At 51.3% G+C, this 20,807-nt stretch overlaps 3 protein-coding genes across 3 annotated transcripts; 1 reads left to right on the forward strand and 2 right to left on the reverse strand.

The window, feature by feature from the left end:
- Window positions 1-747: 747 nt before the first annotated feature.
- SAPIO_CDS7356 (uncharacterized protein) lies at window positions 748-2,905 on the reverse strand (the record flags this gene model as incomplete). Its single annotated transcript, XM_016789238.1, has 8 exons — window positions 748-883; window positions 944-1,024; window positions 1,078-1,347; window positions 1,401-1,492; window positions 1,556-1,645; window positions 1,707-1,797; window positions 1,861-2,773; window positions 2,890-2,905. 8 exons carry the CDS (start codon window positions 2,903-2,905, stop codon window positions 748-750), a joined length of 1,689 nt encoding a protein of 562 aa, XP_016641065.1.
- A 4,697-nt stretch (window positions 2,906-7,602) lies between these two features.
- SAPIO_CDS7357 (NADPH--cytochrome P450 reductase) lies at window positions 7,603-10,006 on the reverse strand (the record flags this gene model as incomplete). Its single annotated transcript, XM_016789239.1, has 3 exons — window positions 7,603-7,620; window positions 7,729-8,007; window positions 8,228-10,006. The coding sequence occupies 3 exons, from the start codon at window positions 10,004-10,006 to the stop codon at window positions 7,603-7,605; spliced, it is 2,076 nt and encodes a 691-aa protein (XP_016641066.1).
- Window positions 10,007-12,212: 2,206 nt separating this feature from the next.
- Window positions 12,213-20,425, forward strand: SAPIO_CDS7358 (uncharacterized protein; the record flags this gene model as incomplete). The annotated part of the gene is made up of 3 exons (XM_016789240.1): window positions 12,213-12,216; window positions 12,647-13,359; window positions 13,448-20,425. 3 exons carry the CDS (start codon window positions 12,213-12,215, stop codon window positions 20,423-20,425), a joined length of 7,695 nt encoding a protein of 2,564 aa, XP_016641067.1.
- Window positions 20,426-20,807: the final 382 nt, after the last annotated feature.

The following is a 20,807-nucleotide window of genomic DNA, read 5'->3' on the forward strand; positions in this document are numbered from 1 at the left end:
AATGGGAGGAGCTGAGTGGTGCTATCCAAACCTGAGGAAGCTCTTAAAGCCTACAAAGACGTACGACTTGTCCTAAAAACGTCACCAACACCTAGCTTCAGCAGTGAGCTGCAGATCTTCAGCTCAGATGGTTGCAATCTTGGTCCGTGCCACACCCTACCTTGCAGCTTCAGCTTTTAGCTCTCAGCCTGAACAAGGACAGGCAAAAGTAAAAACAACAACCTGTGCCTAAGCAAGAAAAAGAAAGGAAACAAAATGATGAAGATCAGGATATTGTGGTGAGTTGAAGCCACAACAAACAGCACCATCTTGTCGTTGATTGACATACCCTTTATATTATTGTCCTTTTGTTCGTGCTAGCCACTATCTAGTTTTCCCTGTACGGATGTCGTAAAATAAGGACCAGGGAAAGACATGTTTGAGCTCCGCGCTCCCCTCTCCTGGTTGACATGTTAAGAAATAAATGAATCTAGAAACTTGCAGGTCCCCCAGTGATAAAAAGAAGAAAAATAATAAAAAGAAAGAAAAAGAAAAGGAAACAGAAAAACAGAAACGAAACGATATTGCAGTCCGTAATCTTGCCTTGCGAAAAGTTCGAAATGAAAACGAATACCGGAATACGATGAATCATACGCCATAACTCCCATCTCGATCTAAACCGCCGTTTTGTCTATCACCGGAATATCTCCCAAGCAGAAGACTCATTCGATGGCCGGCCGCACCCATTGCTTGACGAGTGAATCCCACTCAAATATCTTCTTTCTTGACCGAGGGGGAAGGCGAAGTGCTTGCCTCAGAAATAGATTGGTCATCGTCTGCTTCTTTGACCTCGTCGCTAGTCTTCGGCGACGGACAATCGGCGATAGGAGCTTTTCGTTCCGACCTAGGCAACATCATTAGTAGTCAGAGCCAGTTGCCGGCATGAAGAAAGTGTGTGCCATACTGGTGTCCAGCCTGGCCGGATCCTCGCTCGCTTCGATAAGTAACCCCATTGTTAACTCCGACATAAGCACGAGGAGTTCCCCTGAAAGCACGAGGTTAGCAGCAGGGATACTATGAGATGCACAGACAACATACGGGATAGTGGCCGGGTAGGGTCGACGATAAGAGGTCGGAATTCCGTATGCCTGGACAGGCATGCCGACATGGGCGGTGCCATAGGCGCCGATGTTGTACTCGTTGGTGCGGAATTGGCGTCGCTCCGCGGTCACTCGTTTCAATTCCTTCTGGGCGGGAGTATCAGCATATCGGATATTCATAACCATCGGCGAGTTGTTGCCTTCAGTCACAATGGGAAGGCCGTTGAAACTCTTGATGATCTGGTCACAGATTTCACGGCTCTCGAACCTGCGTACTAGTTAGTTCAGTCAAATTGGACTAATAGAAACAGGGGCACCTACCGCGCAAAACCGACGCCTCGGCTGTTTCCCATACTGTCCCGAAGAATCTTGCTGGACATGATGGTGTATCCAGCGAAGATGGCAGCGAGTTCCTGGGGCACCTCCAGTATCAGCTCCACTCTCCTAGGGACTTAGCATCAATCGGTCATACTCACCACCTCAGTCATATGCTTGGGAAGATTCGAGATGTATAGGTTGGTCGAGGTGTCATCGCCTTCAGCCTTGAGGCGAGAATTGAACGACTCCTTTTAATCATAATTAGCTCACCATGCCTATTGGCGAGTAAAAGTCGAGGGTTCACCATACCCTTGCAAAACCAACTTCATAGCCGAGGCGATGGAAGCCTCGAATGCACTTCTCCGAATCTCGGACGTCATAGAACTTAGCGAAACCGAAACTAAATTCTTCGGGTTAGTGCCTTGGGCAATGGAAGAAACGCTTGTTGTGAGCCAGCACATACCCCTTGCATGCTCCGCTTCCGGTGTCGATGATGGCCTTAGAGGTCTCAACATCACCAAACCTCTGGGTATATCTGAGCAAGAGCTCATCGTCAGTGGTGGGGTGAAGGCCGCGAATATACACATTGCGGTTCCCGGGGATCCTATTCTCGAGGCTCTGCTCAAGGGTCTTGATCTGGCTCGCGGGGGTGAAGACCGCAGGAACTGCCTTGGGAATGGCTGGGCTCTGCTTAAGCAGCTCATCAATGTTCTGATCAATTGCTGTTGGGATCTGCTTAGCGATGACAGAATGATCAGCATTGAGTGACAAAAGAGCACCTTGCTGCGGCGACGGAGTCGTGTAAGTGGACCGGTCCAGTCCAACGATGGACACTCTGCCATGGTCCCGGTTCGCCATGCCAGGGTAGTAGGGTGTAGCGGGAGTGGACTCGTTCGTCGAGTACGAGCCACGACGGCCGCTATCAAGGGGAGGGGGTCCCTCTCCGTGAGCACGGTCCGAACGGGCGTTTGAACCAGTAGGTCTGGCTGGAGTGAAAGGGACGACAGGGGGGTAGGTGACGACTGTATGAGGGAACTGGCCCGGGTGGTGAGCCGCGATGTACGCAGGTCCTCCGAAGGAAGGGTCCATCATGCCGACTGGCTGCTGGCCATTGGCAACCGGGGCCAAGATGTACTGGCCGTCTGAGAAGACGTAAGCCGGACCAATGGGTCCCGGGTATCCAGCTCCAACGGGGCTGGCAAGGGACATAGCATTCATTTGGCCCATAACACCTCCGATTGTTGCATCGCCTGGAGCCATGGGCACATGAAGAGGATACTGCTGGCCGCCGGATAGGGCAGGATTGGGACCATGCTGAGCGTCGGCCAAAATTGACCCGGCACCGTGATACGCAGGCATCGTCGGGTTCATGGGAGCTAGAAGTAAAATGCGGCGTCGGATTAGTTGAGAACTAGATAGATCTTCAAACACGGGGTAGGGTAGAGTGTGTGTATATATAACAAACTAGCAGACGTAATGTGATTGAACTTACACCGCGGTGCTGCCATTTTACACGTTCTAATAGTTGGATCAAAACTGGTGTTGAAACTGCAATCAAGAAACTGTGAGCTTGAAACCCAAACAACGGGTTAAACGAGGGACTGGACAGAATTGTAAAGAACACCATAGGAAATCGAATGGAGGGTCCTGTGTATGAAGGAGTACAACCGGGAGTGCATAGGCTGCGGGCTTAGGAGTGTCTGAAGCCGACGACCGAACCACCCGCAAAGGATAGCTAAGGCGTTGGGGAGGAGAGGGAGAGATTAAGGAGAGGGCGTGGTTTTGAAGATGCAGTGCAGAGTAGGGAGAGCGTGTATAGAGGGCAAATTGGTGATGGTAACGAGGAGTCACAAGAGATACCTACCTTGGCTGGTGTTTTCGCGAGAGATACCGAAAAGATTCTTCCAGTGATCGAGAGGTCGTAGAGGCAAGAGTAGTTGTGTGTCTGTTATCAAGCGAGTGAGTAATACAGTAAACTGAAGAAGAAGAAGTTGGATGAGAAGTTATGGAACGAGAGAAATGGAGAAAAAGAATTGATGGGAGTGCGGTTGGTGATGGTGATGCTTGGAGAGGAAAGGGAAAAAAGGAAAAGAGGCGGAGGGAGAACGAGGACGATGGTCTCGGGAAAGGCGATGAAAATCGCCCAAGGGGTATCAATTGTAGAGAGGGAAGGAAAGGAGGCGCGTGGAGAAGTGGCAATCAAGGGAAGGACCAGATGGGCAGCTTCAACCTCTGGCGCATCGATATCTCCAGGCCACGCGCTACTGCAGGCGCTCTCTGACCGTCTTAGCCAATGCATGGGGGGGAAGTGCAGACGGGGAGTCACGATGAAGTCAGGGGCAGGGGCCGCGCTGGGGAGCAGTTACCTCTTCTATGGCTACAGCCCAAAGTATGCCACTATTTGGAAAGTGCTGCAGGTTCTGAGATAGCTCTGCTGGTTTTTCGAGATTCGCGGATTCAAAGGTGAAGGAGGTCGAGAACCGAATAGAACGAAAGAAACGAACTGACGTAGAGGGCGGTCGAGGGGCCGCGAGTCGAGGCAGCTTTGAATTGAGGGAAGGGGAGGCCAAATATATCGACGCTAAAGAAGGATCGACGGCTACTGGATAGATGCGTATAGATAAGTAGAAGAATGGGTTTGTTCGGAGCAGTGACGAAAGGAAAGATAAAAAGAACGAGATGGGAAAGACACGATGTGTTGAAGTTAGAGGGATCAATACAGAAGAAAGAATTATGATGATTCAGTGGAAGCTCCCACCAAGTCCAAGGACTGCTTGGATAAGCTTTGGAAGGGATTTCAAGAGGGCAACTTCCTCGTGGGAAAGCTGTCACATGGGGGTGAGGGCAAGAAGCAACGAGGGCTCTTCCTTCCTAACCAGCTCAAACTTTTAGCTTCTCACGCAACACTCGCCTCAAATGTTGAGGTCAACGTGTCTGCCTTGTCGTAAGGATAAACGGCAGGTGTGTTTCGAGACCTCCTGGTGAGCTCAATGCACTTGGGGAGATTGATAAGTCTTTTCGTGTTAGTGGCGTTGACAATGGACACCGGTCTGGCCCTTCTCACAAGGTAAGAGGCAGAAACGATCTATGTCTGCGATTTGTATCTCGAAAATAACGATGGAATAAAGTGTAGGAAAGTTCAATAAAAATACCAGCTTGTAGTTTGCCCAGAGTTAGACCACCATCATATAATGATCCGATAGGCGTGAGAGAAGACTTGTGAACTTAGGCATACTTACCGATGCAACTGAGGAGCTCCTGTCAGACGGGATGTCGCGTGTGAAGGCTAAGATGGCCTCCTGGCTTGTGTTGTTCAAGTCCGTGACGTCTCTCGGTCCTTATGACAGACCGAAAACGATTCCGGGAGTTAAGAAGGACAACAAATGTAACACTTCACCTACTGGCTTGTCTTAAACTTAGCCAAGCCGGCTCCATTCAATAATAAAACAAGAACTGAATATAAGGCTCAGGATATCAGGGTCGGATTATCCTGACGGAACGGGGAACAGTATAACCTGCTATGAGTCTATCGCATGAGGCGGGGCCCCATGTTGCAAATGCCAATGGTGTTGAGGAATCACGCCGTTATAGCAAAAGGCGATCCGTCCTGCCCATTTGTTTCTGGCCCCCTTCAAACTAAAGCGGCATGCTCCCGTGCTAGTGACCAAATGCATGGATGGAGGATAACACCAGTGGCGGCTCGCGTACCCTCCACCTCCATAAACAAGCGGGCGGCTAAGCGTGGGTAGCCGCTGGTCGTCGCCTGTTAGGGAACGCAAGGCGCACATCGAGGACCGCTGAGTCTCGGCCCATTGCATTCGCCATAAGCAAGGCATAGGACGCCATGATGCAGTGCGGAGTGACTGGAAGCCCGATCCTGCGGATCTGCGGTATGTGCAAGCACAAACAGAGGAAGCAAGTGAGGTACCATGTTGTACTGGGCTCTCAGGAAACTTATTAACTTCCTGTCCATCTGAGAGAGGGCATCTTCCTCCTGATGACGTCCAACCTCTGACTCGCTGAGTGACAATCGGCGGTTTCTTCACGTCCTGGCGGGAATTCACGTCGAATACACGTAGCATCTCAACTAGGCTTCCGCAGAAGATAAGCCACATTAGGTTGTGGTTACAAATCATACAAAGCACATTGATCACCGATGCCTGTTCTCTACATCTTTTAAGGTTCCCCCATACTATCGATGACACCTGAAGAACTATTCTAGAATAGTTGTCTAACCAACACCGGGAAAGACTCACCTGAGGTACATCTTGAGTACAATCCGAGACTCCAGCTCAGGAATTACTGTCGTTTCCAAAACCCTCAATTGATCCATAGCGGAATGAACAGACTTACACAGGAATGAACAGGTGACGATGAGCGCTGAAAAACCGATGGACAGGTGCACAATGCGACCTGATCCTTGCGTGCGTCAAACGTATTCCTCTACTACAATGTGACAAAATTCCTCAATGAGTTGTACCGTTTGAGGATGATTGTTGTCCTGCATCGAAGAGACGCGAGGCGGGTTCCGGATCTTCACGCATGCATCAAGGTATTTCCGGTTTGGATTCCCGCGCAGCACAGGAGTAGCCGTAGGTGAGAGCCGGGGTGTGGGGATTCCGAACAAACGACATGGCATCGGCGCTAACGCAAGTCGGCGACACGACAAGGGGAGTTCATGTTGTTTCGGTGTTGTTGTGCTCGGAAGTGTAACCCGGGACCGCGGCCATCAAGCATTGTTGCCAACATCATGAATCAAATCTGCGAGAACGCGACTCTCTACGAGGCAAACAATACAGACACGCACGGGATTGTTTGTCCTCGGGATTTCGCATTTTTGGTGAGTACCCTGGCCCAAGGCATCATTGATCACCCGGAATCCCATTCTTGGCCGATGATGGGAAGCGAGGTCGAGGTCGAGGTTGGGGACACTCCCGTAACCGATTCCGCTGCCGAAGCACGTGACGTGGTTACCCAGGATTTGACTCTCCGAAATTCCGAGGGGGTGGTATCCTTACCTTTTTTCGCCTGGCTTCCTGGGGAATGTGCTCACAGGACATCAAGCCGAGCCTATCGGGGTCAGTTTTTCAGCCCCAGAAAAGCGGTAAAGTCCACACGATCACCCCATTTCCCCTCACCCTGAAGCACTAGCAGGAACAAATTGAGCTTGTCGCATCTCCAACTCAAGGGTGCCATTCCCCACCTGCCCTACCCGGAACTTGGAAATTTTAATGCGAGATCTGGTATTACTCGGTCCAGAACCCCCAAGCGCCAAACGGTGTAAACCACGTCGCGTACAGAGTACTTGTGCCAGGGTCCTTGATACCCTGAAAGCTACTTCACAACTAGCTGAGGGGTTCCTTTTAGGGGCTAGGCAGGTGGCTCTGTTACTCGCGTGGGCCAAGTGACATCCCAATTAAAACAAGATTGAAGCTTGCTGTGTGTGGGGAGGAAACAATGCGAACGGACATTGAAAGTTCGGACTTTGGTGTGGGCACTGTGGGCACTGTGGGCACTGTGGGGTGTGGGATGGGGGAATAAACGCGTTGCAAAGCTGTAACTGTGCGAAGTACAAGTACATTACTCGAATTTCGCACAAGCGGGTCAATTGAGGGTTCTCCTTGATGGCGAGGGAAGCCGGTTGACTTCCCGAATTGCGCTTTAGCTTTTGGGAACCCACGCAATCTTGTGGGTGGGTGGGAGGCAGCCTTGATGTGTTTGGAGCCTCGGGTTTCCGATGCGGCATGTGGATTCCCGGGCCAATAATCACGAATGTGGCCTGAAAACGATGAAATGGATCAATTCTATTTGCATTACTATAACTGCGAAAGATCGGTGGAACAAACAATGGAAATAGGGGGAAACAAGGTATATGAGAGTAGTACAACCAGAACCACGCAGCCCCTTCTTCCATCGTGTGACGAATGAAGACCACTGGTGATGGACCAAAGCAGTAGCGCCTGCACCGCTCCCAAAATTAGTCTAAAATCCAAAGAAACGTCATATCTCGTCTCCCCTGCCATCTGATGCTCGATCGCCATGCCTGCTTGTACCCGGTTGGGAGGAGTGTGAGTCCTGTAGCCTCCGACCCCGTGAACCTGTGCCGCTAATCATCATGCACCTGCGATGCCGTATATCCTAAAACAATTAAGAGAAGAACTGGTAGAGAAACAATGCCTGCCCCCCACCTAATGTCACAATGCTTTTATGACCAAACATCCTCCTGCACGGTGGGGAAAAAAAACAAACAAGTTAGCAAGAGGTGTGCTACGGGCCAAAGACTAGGCGGGAAGGGAAATGTAGTAGAGGTGGGAGGGATGTCGTTACATACCTGGTACTGGTTTGCGGACCTCATGTTCTTGACGATTTCTTCCGCCTTAGCTTCTGAGATGCCACGCTGTTCAGCGATAATTTGGATAAGCCCGGCGTGCACTTCACGGGCCATGTTGGCAGCATCACCGCACACGTAAATGTAGGCCTTCTTGAGAAGAAGATCATTGATCTCCTTCGATCGCTCCTTGAGTCGGTGCTGTACGTAGACCTTCTTAGGTCCGTCTCGAGAAAAGGCTGTGACCAATTCGAACTTGTCTCCGAGGACCTTCTTGCGTTCCTAGAAAAAAGGGAATAAATGTTAGTTGAGCTGTTGATGAAGTGGTTGTGCTGAAACCGGGGGGGGGGGGGGGGGGGGGGGGGGGGGGGGGGGTTAGGTAGGTAGGTAGGTAGGTAGGTAGGAAGATAGCCATCTCTGTGATGAACAACATAATGTGTATTTGTATTTGTATTTGTGTCCGCGAATGGGTAGGAACCGGAAAGGAACTTGGGTAACATACCTCCCACTCCTCCTTGTACAAAAAGTCCTCGGTTTGTTTCCTGCATCCAAAGAAGAGAATAGTGTGTCCGACCTCGGTGCCGTCTTCCGCCTGCTTCGCGCGTTCCTGAACAAATCCTCGGAAAGGAGCAACACCGGTTCCGGGTCCAATGAGGATGATGGGCTTGGAAGGGTCCGAGGGGAGCTTGAAGTTGGAGTGACGGACGTGAACAGGTACGCGGATATTGTTGTACTTGTTCCTGGGGCCCTCGATCTCGTAGGTTAGACCGAAGGGGGATGGGTTGGAATCGCTGTTTTGCTTCTGCTTCAGGGCGAAAAGGTAGTTGGTAGACACACCACGGAAGGGGTCGTTGGGTCGGCTGGCGACTTGCTGGCTCTCGACGACCGCAGTGATGGAAATGGTCTTTGGCTGAACGAGGGACGAAGACGAGATCGAGTAGTATCGCGGCTGGAGCTTGGTGAGACCCTCAATGAAGGCCGAGAAGGGGACATTGGTCCACTTGAGTCCACCGCTGACGTTGTGGAGGAGCCGGGAGATGTTGTAGAACTGATCGCTAGTCTTCTCGTGGAAGTAATCCTTATCACCACCAAGCTTGGTCATCTCGGCCTTGATCTCGTTGTTCGGGGCGAAAGCGGCAAGAGTGGCCAAGAACTGACGGGAAACGGGGGCGCCGATCTCCATGTGGTATCGCACGATGGCATCATAAGTAGTCGGGGTAGGGAAAGGAACCTTGGCGGTGGGTTCGAGGGCCCTGACGTTGATAACATCGTGCCTCTTCTCGGTGAGACCAAGGATGTCCAGGAAGCGATCGACTTCGGCACCAGCGTTGCTTGGCCAAATGGCGATGTGGTCACCAGTCTGGTAGGTCAGAGTGGATCCGCTAATGTCAACATCAATGTGCAGGCAGTTCCTGTCCTTTGCATTAAAGAGCTCGTGCGAGGTGGCAATAGGGGCAATGTACGGGTTGTGCGCATTGAAGGGTCCCTTGACGTTGCCTTCGAGGTGGATCTTGTTCGGCTCACCAACGTATACCTCAGGAGACTCAACGGTAAGACTGTCCCGGTCGACGATCTCGAAGGTAGGCTCATAGACAGCCTCGCGCTCCTCGAGGCCCATCTTCTTGGCGAGAGCGGCCCACATGGGCTCCTTCCAGGCAAGGAAGTCCTCTTCCATGGTACCGGAGCCGTCGTCACCTTCGCCAGCTTCGCCAATTCTGTTGGCGCCGAGCTTCTGGAGGATCTTATCCACATTCCTAACCATGTAGTTGTAGTGCTCGTAGGTATTGTTACCGAGACCGAACGCGACGTAGTTGAGGTTGTCGAGGGCAGGGCTGCGATCCTCGGAGAACTGGACATCGTCGGCAGTCAAGAACTCGTGGAAGTCGACGGCATTGTCAGTGGGCTCACCCTCGCCGTAAGTCGCGAGAACGAACATGACAACCTTGTCACTGGGGATGGTGTCGAGATTGTCAAAATCGTAGTCCTCGAGATCAGCGATCATGGTCTCGAGGCCGAATCGACTCTTCCCTTCCTTGGCAAGCCTGGAAGCATAGTCCTCGGCGGTGCCGGTCTGCGACCCGTAGAGAATGATGCAGTTCTTGCCCATCTCCTCCATCTTCTCCAGGATATTCCGCGTCTTGCCGGCCTTTGCCGTATTGCTGAAGGCATTGGCGTAGGGGTCCTTAGCTACCGCCCAGTACTTTCCTTTCGTGAAGTACGCTACAGTACCAACGAAAAGGGCAGATAGGACGATAACGTCCAGAGTGTCGAGTTCGGCCATCGTGACGAATTGGGTCGACAGAAAAAGGTTCCTCGAGATTTGTGTGGGCGGTCCGACTTCGGGGTAAATTGAGACGAAGACGTTGCGTGATGAGTTGAGCGAGCTGGAGAGTTGAGAGGCTCACTGCAAGAGATCGAGGATCAATCTCTGTTATCACTTTGGCCGACGGAAGGCGGAGGGAGGATGAGAGTGGGAAAGGGAAGGGAGAGAAATGGCCGAGAGAAACTGGAGGAAGAGAGAGGAAAGATTGATGGATATGTGGGCCGAGGTTCCAATGTATGAAGGAGAAGGAGGATTAGCATCCAGGGGGATGAGAAGAATTATATTTCTAGCGTGGGCTGGCTGGTGGGAGAGCAGAGGCTGGCTGTCCGCTGTCTGCCGATTTTTTAGCTTTGGGACGCCGTGTACAACTACTTGGTACCTGGAAACTTGGGGAAGTCGGGGCGGGGCACCACGCCAGTTGAGAGCGCTACTCAGTACTTCTTTTGCTGGGGGCGGTGATCTGCCGTTGACTGCGAAGACGAGGGTCCACCACGAGAAAGCAAAAAGGGTATGGGAGGACCAGGGAGGTTGATGTGGCCCGGACGGTAGTTCGGGTTCGGGTTGGGTGTACCTTTGTATGTACTTTGTAGATTTCCGGTCGGAAATACCTGGTACGCCGACTTCGTATGGGTACATCGAAAATGGCAACGGAAAGGACAAGGAACAATTTGAAGTCCCAAGCCAAGTCTTGCCCACAGCCCACGGGTCAATTTGAACTGTCCATGCCCCACCCGCTGATGAGATAAGCCCGGTCGTCCCACTTTGAGCCGACAATAGACCAGGATAGCAACGACACTGATTGTTGGCTGCGAGATCTTTGAATTTGAGTGGAGTGCGGGATTGGCGGATGGAAATCCTCTCCGACGGGAGGCCTAGACTCTGGACTCTGGAGGCAGCAATGAATCGCAACGACAATGCTACGCTGGCCACTTGAATTGACGCGATGACGGACGGTCCTGGAAGTCTTACGACATTGATTCTCATACAATTATCGAGATGACAGCTGTACTTTTCGTCTCTCACTCACTCATCTTTTTTTCTTTCCTCTTCTTTTTCTTTCCTTCGTTTTGCTTTTGCATTATCTATTATTTCGTCATGCTCGTTTCCTTTCTTTTCTTTTCTTTTTATCCATTGGGAACATCTGCACTCCTAGAACTAAACTACTTTCGACTCTGTAGCGTTTAAGTATGGTATCGTGATGTTCACCATTGAGGCGTATTTGGGTTCACCGAACTGTGTCTTTTCGGCTGTTTGGTAGCCTTTCTGAGAGAGGAATGCTGTGGATACTTGGAGATACTGATTGATGCTCCGAATACGCTACGAAGTACGACCGCTTCGCTAGCGGCTCGGCACAAGCATATTTCACCGCGGAGATGTGGATTGGATCTTGACCAATTTATACTCATCGCCGATTCCTTCTGCTTGTTTCGAATCCTCGCATCGCTCTCTTTCTCCGCAGCTCTTCCTAAGTATTTATATGTTCTGTACAAATTGCACCGAGTAATTCTTTGAAGTACTTCGCACAATACTTCGTACATACCTATACTTTTGTTCAACAACGGAGCCTCAACACTCAAGCGACATGTGATGTCAATTGCCACCAAATGTCAACACCTGCCCGAACAATTATCAAACCTGATGATTAAGCAGACAGCTCTGACCTCATGCCAGATCTCCCCCAAAAACCCCTATTTAGTGTAGCAATAATTATGCGCGTCGTGACAATTCTCACCAGGTGCCATCCATTCTTACACCATCTGTTTATGGCGGGTATGCTCCTCCCGTGATAAGAGATGCCACAATAGGCCCCCTCACTCAACGTCCCCTTGCAGGACGCCCAGATTCGCGTGCTAAATTGTATCAGCCGGTCAAAATCTTCTTCCAACCCATTCAGCCAGCAATCCCTGCCTCCGTTTCCGTTTCTAGCACCACCCATATTAATGCTCAACGACCTCAGGCCTTGCTCTTTGGAGGGCGGAATATTACCCAGCTTGTTGTAAATGCCCAAACGGCGAGAGCTCACCACAACCAACATATCGCCCTACCCTCGTCGATTTGATCCTTACCCTTTCGATTGACACCAGACCGACCGCGTGCCACTGTTTGCAAGGCGCACCGCCTAGAGATGTGGTAGAACAGATCATGGGACTCTGCCCAACTCGAAATGGGTCAGTATTAATGCTCTTCTCCGTGGGCCCCTCACCTCTTGCCCGCCACACCCATTCCTTTGTGCAACCTCTCCTCTCCATTCTTCCCTGTATTGTTCTTATGCCCTTGAGTCGGTGTTTTATGAGTCGATGTTTTCCAGGTCTTATATTACACATACCCCTCGAGAAGAACTGTGTGCCTGCGTTGCCCATCCCCTCCCGCGTCTTTTGTCTCGACCTAGCGAACCCAGTTTCAGTCTCGAGCATCTTTTGCTTCCCTTCACTGCTGCCCCATTGATGTCATTCCCATTCATCTTGACCAATTTTGGGGATTCACTTCGGATAATACATGTACACGACATATAGACACCTCTTTGTTCCACAAGGATAGGAGAATACTGCAAGCGCCCATTGATAAGGCTTTCCCGTGCTAACGTTCTGTTCCGTCGAGAAGCTCCGTCCCAGACGCTGCCGGACCATTCGCCCGACCCCGTCAAGTTCTCCCCGAGATCCGTCTCAAGGCTTGACGAGGAGCCCGAAGACGATTGGCACCGAACACTTCGACCGAATGCCTTAGAACCCCACGCTCCCCGACCGATTGCCCACTCGAGAGAATCCTCGGCCGAGAAAATATCCCCATCCGCACCGCCCGTAACTTTGACCTCCCCGCGTCTTCAAACGCCTCAATCTCGCACAGGGCTTGGAGGTGTACTTGAGCGACCTATCGATCCGAAGAGCGCTTCGTATGGGCACCATCGCCAGACCTCTATCGTCCATGGGATTCAACACTCAAGAAATGGAAGCCTGGCCAGCTCGTCATCTAGTCCCCTGAGCCCGCAGATGATTGCCGCGGCCGGAGCCGCCATGTTGTCAGACCGCCATGAGTTCCATGGCATGTTGCGGATAGATGACGACGTTCCGCTTTCGAGACCCGGAACCTCTCTCTCAAATGCCCCTACCCTTACCTCTATACCCCAAGTCCCCGAGAAACCCGCCTCGATCCCTGAAAGCACTAGTTATTCGGCAACTACTAGACGGGTCGAGCGTATGCAAAGCGTCAAATCTCGCCACGATCATGCCCACCATCCGTCCCACTCCTCTAGACACCATAGAGATGAACAAAAAACCGTGGGCGAGTACGCCCTGCATGTCTTGTTTACCTCCGTACGTGAAGCTCCGTCCTTTTCCCGAATGATAGGCCTTGCTGGACATCCCTTTCCCTAGGTAGTCTTCGCCACTGACATTGGAGTAGTTCATTGCCCAAGCTGAGGAGAAGTTGAACGATTGCATCACCGTGCCCTTCGACCCAGAGCCACAGATCGACCATATATGTGGTCCTGGTGTTGACCCGAGCTTTGATCAGTCAATAGTCGCCCTTGGCCACATTGCGAGTCAAAAGCCGAAACCTTTGATCGACTTAATGATGCTGTGGAGGAAGAGTAAGAGCGACCTTGCAAACGAAGCCAGAACACAGGCTCAGCAATCTAAGGCCCATCTACCTTTAAGTCCCTTGCAACGACGAAATACCGAACCTCTTCACCCCCACCAGCCCTCGTCATCTGTCGATGCGGGACTGCCGCCATTCCTAAACTCGCCTTTATCCAGGCAGGAGTATGTTGCCCAGGCCGAACGTCGATCCACCGTGTCTATATACATCCTGTGCAGGGTCCTCATCGAAATTATCAGCCAGAGTAGCCTGGCTTGCATTACGTCCGAGATGGAGGAGAAATTAGAAGGAATCATCTTTGGCCAGTTGAAGATTGCAGATACCGAGCAACTGATGATGTCCCCCCTCAAGCTAGCGAATTGGAACCTTTTCGCCCAGCTTCTTGGAACGATGAGCGAGATTAGTTTTACAACTGTTACCAAGAGGTTTCTCTCTGATATCGAACACTCGCTCCAGGAGCTCGTTATCAAGGGCCCTAATTCAGCCGCTGGGCGCGATATAGAGGGGAAAATGGAACTCGTCTTGGGAGGCATGAAACAATTGCGCATAAAAGTTACGCCTGTCGAAGCCTGGGAACAATCGTGCGACTTCCTCGTCGCTCTCGGCCGACTGTTCAATAAGTCGCACGGCCAACGGGTGAAAACGACGTTCTGTCAAGTTCTCGACATGCTTCTGATTCCCGTTGCCGCGAAGGCTTCTCCAAGCGAATTCTCGCATCCTAAGTGGGCTGAGGTACGGAGTACCATTGGCCCGCGCCTTGCACAGATGTTTGTGAAGCCGCGGCACTGGAGCTTTGCCTTTCCCTTGACGGCGACACTCCTATGCGTTTCCACTCCAGACACCTTCAACTCTCAGTGGCTGCAACTGATTCTTCCTCTGCAACCAAAATTTAAGGACCGGTATGCCAAGTCTCTTGGTCTGCAGGTGATCTCAAGATTGCTCTGGACCTATCTTTACCGGGCAGGTGATTCCACGCCGAGCGCCCTGAGGAAGTTGGATGAAGTTATAAAGCTAGTACTTCCTCAAACTAAGCGATCTTTGGTGGCTTCCGATATCAGCGTGGCAGAGCCCCTCATCCAGATTATTCGAATCATTGGCTATAAGCATCCCGAGTACTGCTTCAAGAACATCATCTTCCCCCTTATCAATGCCGAACTATTTAGGTCTAACAAGGAGCTTCGTGTCGAGCAACTCGACCCCGACAGGGTCGTTATCGGCATCCGAGCGTTTCTGGCTATTATTGCTGATCTTGAGAAAGGCGAGCAAGGGAAGCCCCCGTTTCCTCAGTACAGCGTCCCGTCATCTTCCTCGCTCCCTGAACGCACTCCCACTTCGCCCGGCATCATGTCCCCTCGCAGCGCGCCACTGTCCATCCCAATGCCGCCCCCAAAGGAGGATGGTGTGTCTCGACCGGTCCTTATCCATGCGCTTAGCGATAGTGTGAAGGAGTACTATCTTAAGTTTTGCGAAATTCTCGGTACCATTACTATAATCTGCGATAATACCTTTGGTGGCCAAGCCGCGTTGGATGAGAAGTTTAACAGCCCTGGCCCAAAGACCCCTATCGCGGAGACGTTCAACTTTTCACGGCGCGACGATCACCAAGGCCCGTCCGATCACAAGCAAGCTTTTTATGAGCTCCTTCATGTTGCCGTCCAGGCTCTCCCTAGGTGCCTGTCGGTGGAAATACCATTTAATTCACTCATCAACCTTCTCTGCACCGGAACTGCTCATGTCCAGTCGAATATTGCGGAGTCTTCGGCGCAATCGCTCAAGGCAATTGCGAGGCAATCGCATTCGCAACAGGTCACCATGGGTTTCTCCAGATTCATCTTCAATTTCGACGACAGGTATTCGACAATGTCAGACGGGGGAATGCTTGGCCTAGGACACATTGAGAGCACACTGAGGCTCTACGTTGAGTTGCTTCAGATATGGATCGAGGAGATTCGACAAAAGTCTAAGGATGCATCTAATACAGCAACCGATGCGAGCTCTAGTAATACCGATATACGGGGCATGAAGCTTGACCTGTCTAGTGTTTGGGCGGAGGTTGACTATGTTGAAGCTCATGGCCTGTTCTTCCTCTGTTCTCAGTCACGGAGAGTGAGACACTTTGCTATCACCGTCTTGCGCCTCATTACCGAGTTTGATACAGCACTTGGTAAAACACAAGGAAAGGAAAAAGATACACCGCGCCTTATTGATATTCTGGAAAACGACGCTGATCAGGTCATTAACTTGAAACACGAGCAACTCTCAGTCGCGGAAAGGAGCCGTCTGCAACGCGGCATCTTGAGCAACAACAACAAAGGTGCTCTCGTGGAACTCTGTACGAGTGACGTTTCGTATGATACCACGCTTTGGTTCAAGATCCTCCCCAACCTGATGCGGGTGGCTTTTGATAAATGCCCCTTTACTGTCACCATTGGCCGCGATCTGATTTGCAATCGAATAATGCAGATGTACAAGTCCATGACCATTCTATCCGAACCTACAAGGGGTCCATACTTCGGATCAGATCCCGGGAGCGGCCGCTTAATCGGAAGGGCACCTGCCACCCAACCAGAGGTCTTGATTGAGCAATGGAAGTTGTATCTTATATTTGCGTGTACCACACTCGCCGACCCAGGCAGTGCGCCACTGACCACGCCTACCGCTCACCAGCACGGCAGGAAAGGATCCTCCAAGTCCACTTCTGCAGACAAGATCGTCTCCGCGAGGACGCTCTTCAAATTTCTTATCCCCATGCTCTCGGCCTCGTCCGCATCTGTCAGGGAGGCTGTTGTTGTCGCGATGGGATCCATCAATATTCATATTTATCGCACCCTGCTCGAGGAACTCCAGACGCAGGTATCTCAATGCAATAATGAGGCCCGGGCGCGTATTCATCAGCGCTCGAACAGCAACCCTCGCCGGAACCGGAAGATGGATCTGCTTCGGACCGAGATTACGCACGTTTATAAACTGACCTCACACTTCTTAAAGGAGCCAGAAGTTTATCAGGATGAATGGATTCTCAACAATCTCGTCAATTACACCAAAGATCTGAAACTGTTCCTCATGGATGGTGAAGTGCAAACCGATTGGGAGTTTCAAAAACTACGGCGCCACTACTGCGGTCTCATGGAAGAGCTCTTCGAGGGTATCAACCGAACCAAAGATCCGTCACGGTGGATGACGTTCGAGTCGAGAAAGTCCGCCTTTTCACTCATGGAAGATTGGTGTGGTTTTTCCCCAAATCAGACCCAAATCCGGGCGCGTGAAGACACTATGAGGCAATCTCTTATTGATCAGCAAGCACTTGGCGAACGAGGAACTGTTACTGCTGCCATGGAGATCGAAAAGCGAAACCTCCGGACTGCTGCTCTTAGCTCCATGGCTGCCCTCTGCGGCGGACCCCTCCTTATTACAACCGAGAGTGGCGTCATCCTACAATTCGACCCAAGAAGGCTGTTGACCTGGATCGAGGCCATCTTCAACTCGGGAAGTGACCGGATGAATGTGACCGGTAGACGTGCTCTCCACAATCTCATTATTCACAATAAGGAGTACCCGTACCTCCTTGAGCACTGCATAGCCAGGTGTTACCTCGCCGAAGTTCCTAAGGTGCTCGAGAGTTACTTCTCCGTAGTGTCGCAGGTGCTCAAGGAGCATGCTGATTACCCAACTGCGTTTTGGAAAGTCTTGAGCCTTTGCCTCTTTACTTTGGGAAATGACCAGAGTGAAATTCGGTCCAAATCGGCGCACGTACTCAGGACCTTAGATGAACGCCAACAAATGGGAAGAAGCTCCAAAATTCAGGACTACGATATCAGTATCTCGGACAAGACTAAGGCGGTCTATAAGCTTGCTCAATTTGAAATCTCGAAGCGCCTCTCGAAACAGCATACGGACCTCGCCTTCCACGTCTTCTCCGAGTTCACACTATACTTCAAAGACCTTCAACCAGGTGCTCAGCAGAACATGGTTGCCGTTATATTACCATGGATCCAGTCCATCGAGCTGATGGTTGATCCAAATGGTGGCCCAACGGCACCATCCTATGTCCTTCTGGCCAATCTTGTGGAGATCACAATCAAAGCCAGCGGCACTCTTCATAACGAGGTTCAAGCGCTCTGGCAAGCGCTTGCAACTGGTCCACATCCTGGAAATGTTAGGGTCGTGCTCGATTTCATCATTTCCCTGTGCCTCGAGCGCCGCGAGCAGAATTTTGTTGAGTATGCGAAGCAAATCGTCGTTTTCCTATCAAGCACCCCTGGCATGAAGGTCATCGACTTCCTGATGATGCAAATTACTCCTAAGGCCATGGTCCCGAACGAGAAGCGAGAGATCGTCCCGGCCCCGCCTGATGTCAGCAATCTACCTTATTGTGCGGATCTAGCTGAAGCTCTCCCTATCGGAACTAAGCAAGCTGGATTCTCTCTCGGCCAGCTTTCCCTTATCCTCCTGGTAGACTTGATGGTTTCCCCCGTACACCTTACCTCTGATGATCTCCCAGTGCTGTTGCAGGTTGTAACGGTTCTCTGGGACCATTACACGCCTTTGGTGCAAGAACAGGCGCGAGAGATGCTCGTCCATCTGATCCATGAACTAGTCATTTCGAGGCTAGCCGAGCAGACTCCTGCCACCGCAAAGAGGTCGATCGAGGATTTAATAGACTCGATCCGACGACACGATAGGACAGTCGTCTGGAGTTACGAGGACAGTAACGGCAAGGTTGATGACAGAGACAACAATGTCCCGCCGAGCATGGAACACCTCACAGCAGAGGTTGTCAAGACGTTTGAACTTACGTTCCCAGGAATTAAGGAGCGTTGGGGTCGGCTTTCCCTAACCTGGGCTACGTCCTGTCCTGTACGACACCTCGCCTGCCGATCCTTCCAGATATTCAGATGCATTCTCACGTCTCTGGATCAGTCGATGTTGGGCGGAATGTTGGTTCGGCTGTCCAATACTATTGCGGATGAGGACCCCGAAATCCGCACCTTCTCAATGGAGATCCTCACAACACTAAAGACCCTGATCGTCAAACTTGACGCAGACAAACTGGCAACGTTCCCGCAGTTATTCTGGACAACATGCGCCTGCCTCGAGTCCATCAATGAACTTGAATTCCTTGAGGCGGTAGAGATGCTCAATGAGTATCTTGCTAAGCTAGATTTTGGGGCCGATGCTGTGCGGCGGATGCTACTGGATGGGCAGCCTGCTCGCTGGGATGGGCCATTTGAGGGCCTTCAGCCTCTTCTCCACAAGGGGTTGCGCTCGTCGCTTTGCATGGAACCCACCCTGCGAACAATGGACAAACTCGTGCCACTGCCAAGCGATAACCTTATTGGGGATGACAGTCGCGTCTTCTTTGCCATCCTTGCCCACCTGCCAGGCTTTCTTCACGCCTTGGATTTGGGTCAACAAGACGAAGAGATCATACGGTCCGCCCAGGTACTTTTGAGTGTGACTGAGAGCGAGGGATATTCCAGCATTGCTCTTGTTCTTGATAAATTCATTTCCCGCAAATATCGCTCAAGCAAGGAGCTCTTGACTCAGATGTTTGGAGCGCTCAAGGAATACTTCCTCCCACACCTCGATTTCCAAATGGTCACATTCTGTATGGGCCAGCTCACCAATGCCATCTCCTGGGTCAAGATTAAGACTATGCAAATTCTCTGCGTAGTCATACCCGAGATGGATATGCGCAAATCAGAGCTCGCGGGTCATGGGTCAGATCTAATCTCACCATTGCTTCGGTTGTTGCAAACGGAGTTTTGCATGGAGGCCTTAGAGGTATTAGACAATGTCATGACTATGTCGGGGAGCTCTATGGATAAGCATCACCTTCGAATGAGCATGACAAGAGCAACGTCGAAGGCCATTCGTAAGGAATATGAACGGACGCAAAGCCTCTTCGGTATACCAGAAGAGTCGGGATGGGCCATCCCAGTACCTGCAAAGAAGACAGATTCGACGCGTGCAAACATTCATGCGGCATTCTACATGTGCCAGAGTCCTGAAGGTGCAGTGGATGAGCCCACACCAACGCCTGAAGTGGAGTTCCACACTGATGACTTCGCATACGGATATTTCCCGCTGGCTGATCGAACCGACACAATGATGTCTGACGATCTCCGTGCCGACAGCACTATGGGAGATTTAGTGAGCAAGCTTGATAGCCTCGACGACTTTTTCGATGACTTGTCACAGAGCGCGCCTAGTGAGGGGCGGTCATCAAGGACGATTACCGAATATGATCCCGATAATTCGCAGTCGAGTGTGCAACTCTACGATGACCAGATCCTCCCCATCCTACACCAGGCTTCTAGCAACACTTCATTCCAGAATGGGTTCGCCGAACGGCCTCCGGCTATGTCGCGTGAGGCCAGCTCCAATACCATGAACCCTGGTGCATTCACGGCATCCTCATCGATGCATCGCCAAAATGTCCCTTCCAGATCCGAGATGTCCCCTTCCACTCCCTCTCAGTATCCGGCGCAGATAGGCGAACTAGCCTCCGATGACGAACTCAACGAGGACGTTTTTTCCGATGCGGACGATGAGCGGCCAGGTGCAGGGAGCGCTGAAGGCTCGTTCTTTCTCGAGAACATGATACGGCCACTCACGCAATCGTCGAGGGCTGGGGTGCGGCGGCTAACGGGAAGCAGAACAAGAGATTTGGACCGGTTCCGGCTGGACCGAGCAGGGCCGCCTCATATGCCTAAAGCGCCGTCTGGCACAAACTTGTTTCCACCAAAATCGCAACAACCGCCCCCAGCTGATATGCTTTAGCGAGACTGCGTGCGTTAGCTGCTATTCTCTTACCCCTTGCCTACATATCTCCGTGCACTCCATCCCGGATGTCTTCATTCGAGACACGACTTTTTACTGTTTAAATCTTTATTTTTTTTCCTTTTTAATTTCTCAATGCTGTGTATATATTGAGATGAGGACTACGAAATATTGGTGCTACATGTGGTTGATACCTGGCCCCTTTCCCCCTTTTCACTTGCGACACATGAAAGAAGTACTACGGCCTGTCTGGATATCCTCTACGCTATTTCAATATGATTTGAAAAAGCGTTAAGGCCATTGCCTTAATGTTGGTACGAAAACATTCTATGTTCCGGCGGAAAGGGGGGAGAGTTACATGTGCTTTTGTTTACATAGGTGT

Source organism: Scedosporium apiospermum, assembly GCF_000732125.1.
Source record: "Scedosporium apiospermum strain IHEM 14462 chromosome Unknown SEQ_SAPIO_0110, whole genome shotgun sequence".
Classification (NCBI taxonomy): Eukaryota; Fungi; Ascomycota; class Sordariomycetes; order Microascales; family Microascaceae; genus Scedosporium; species Scedosporium apiospermum.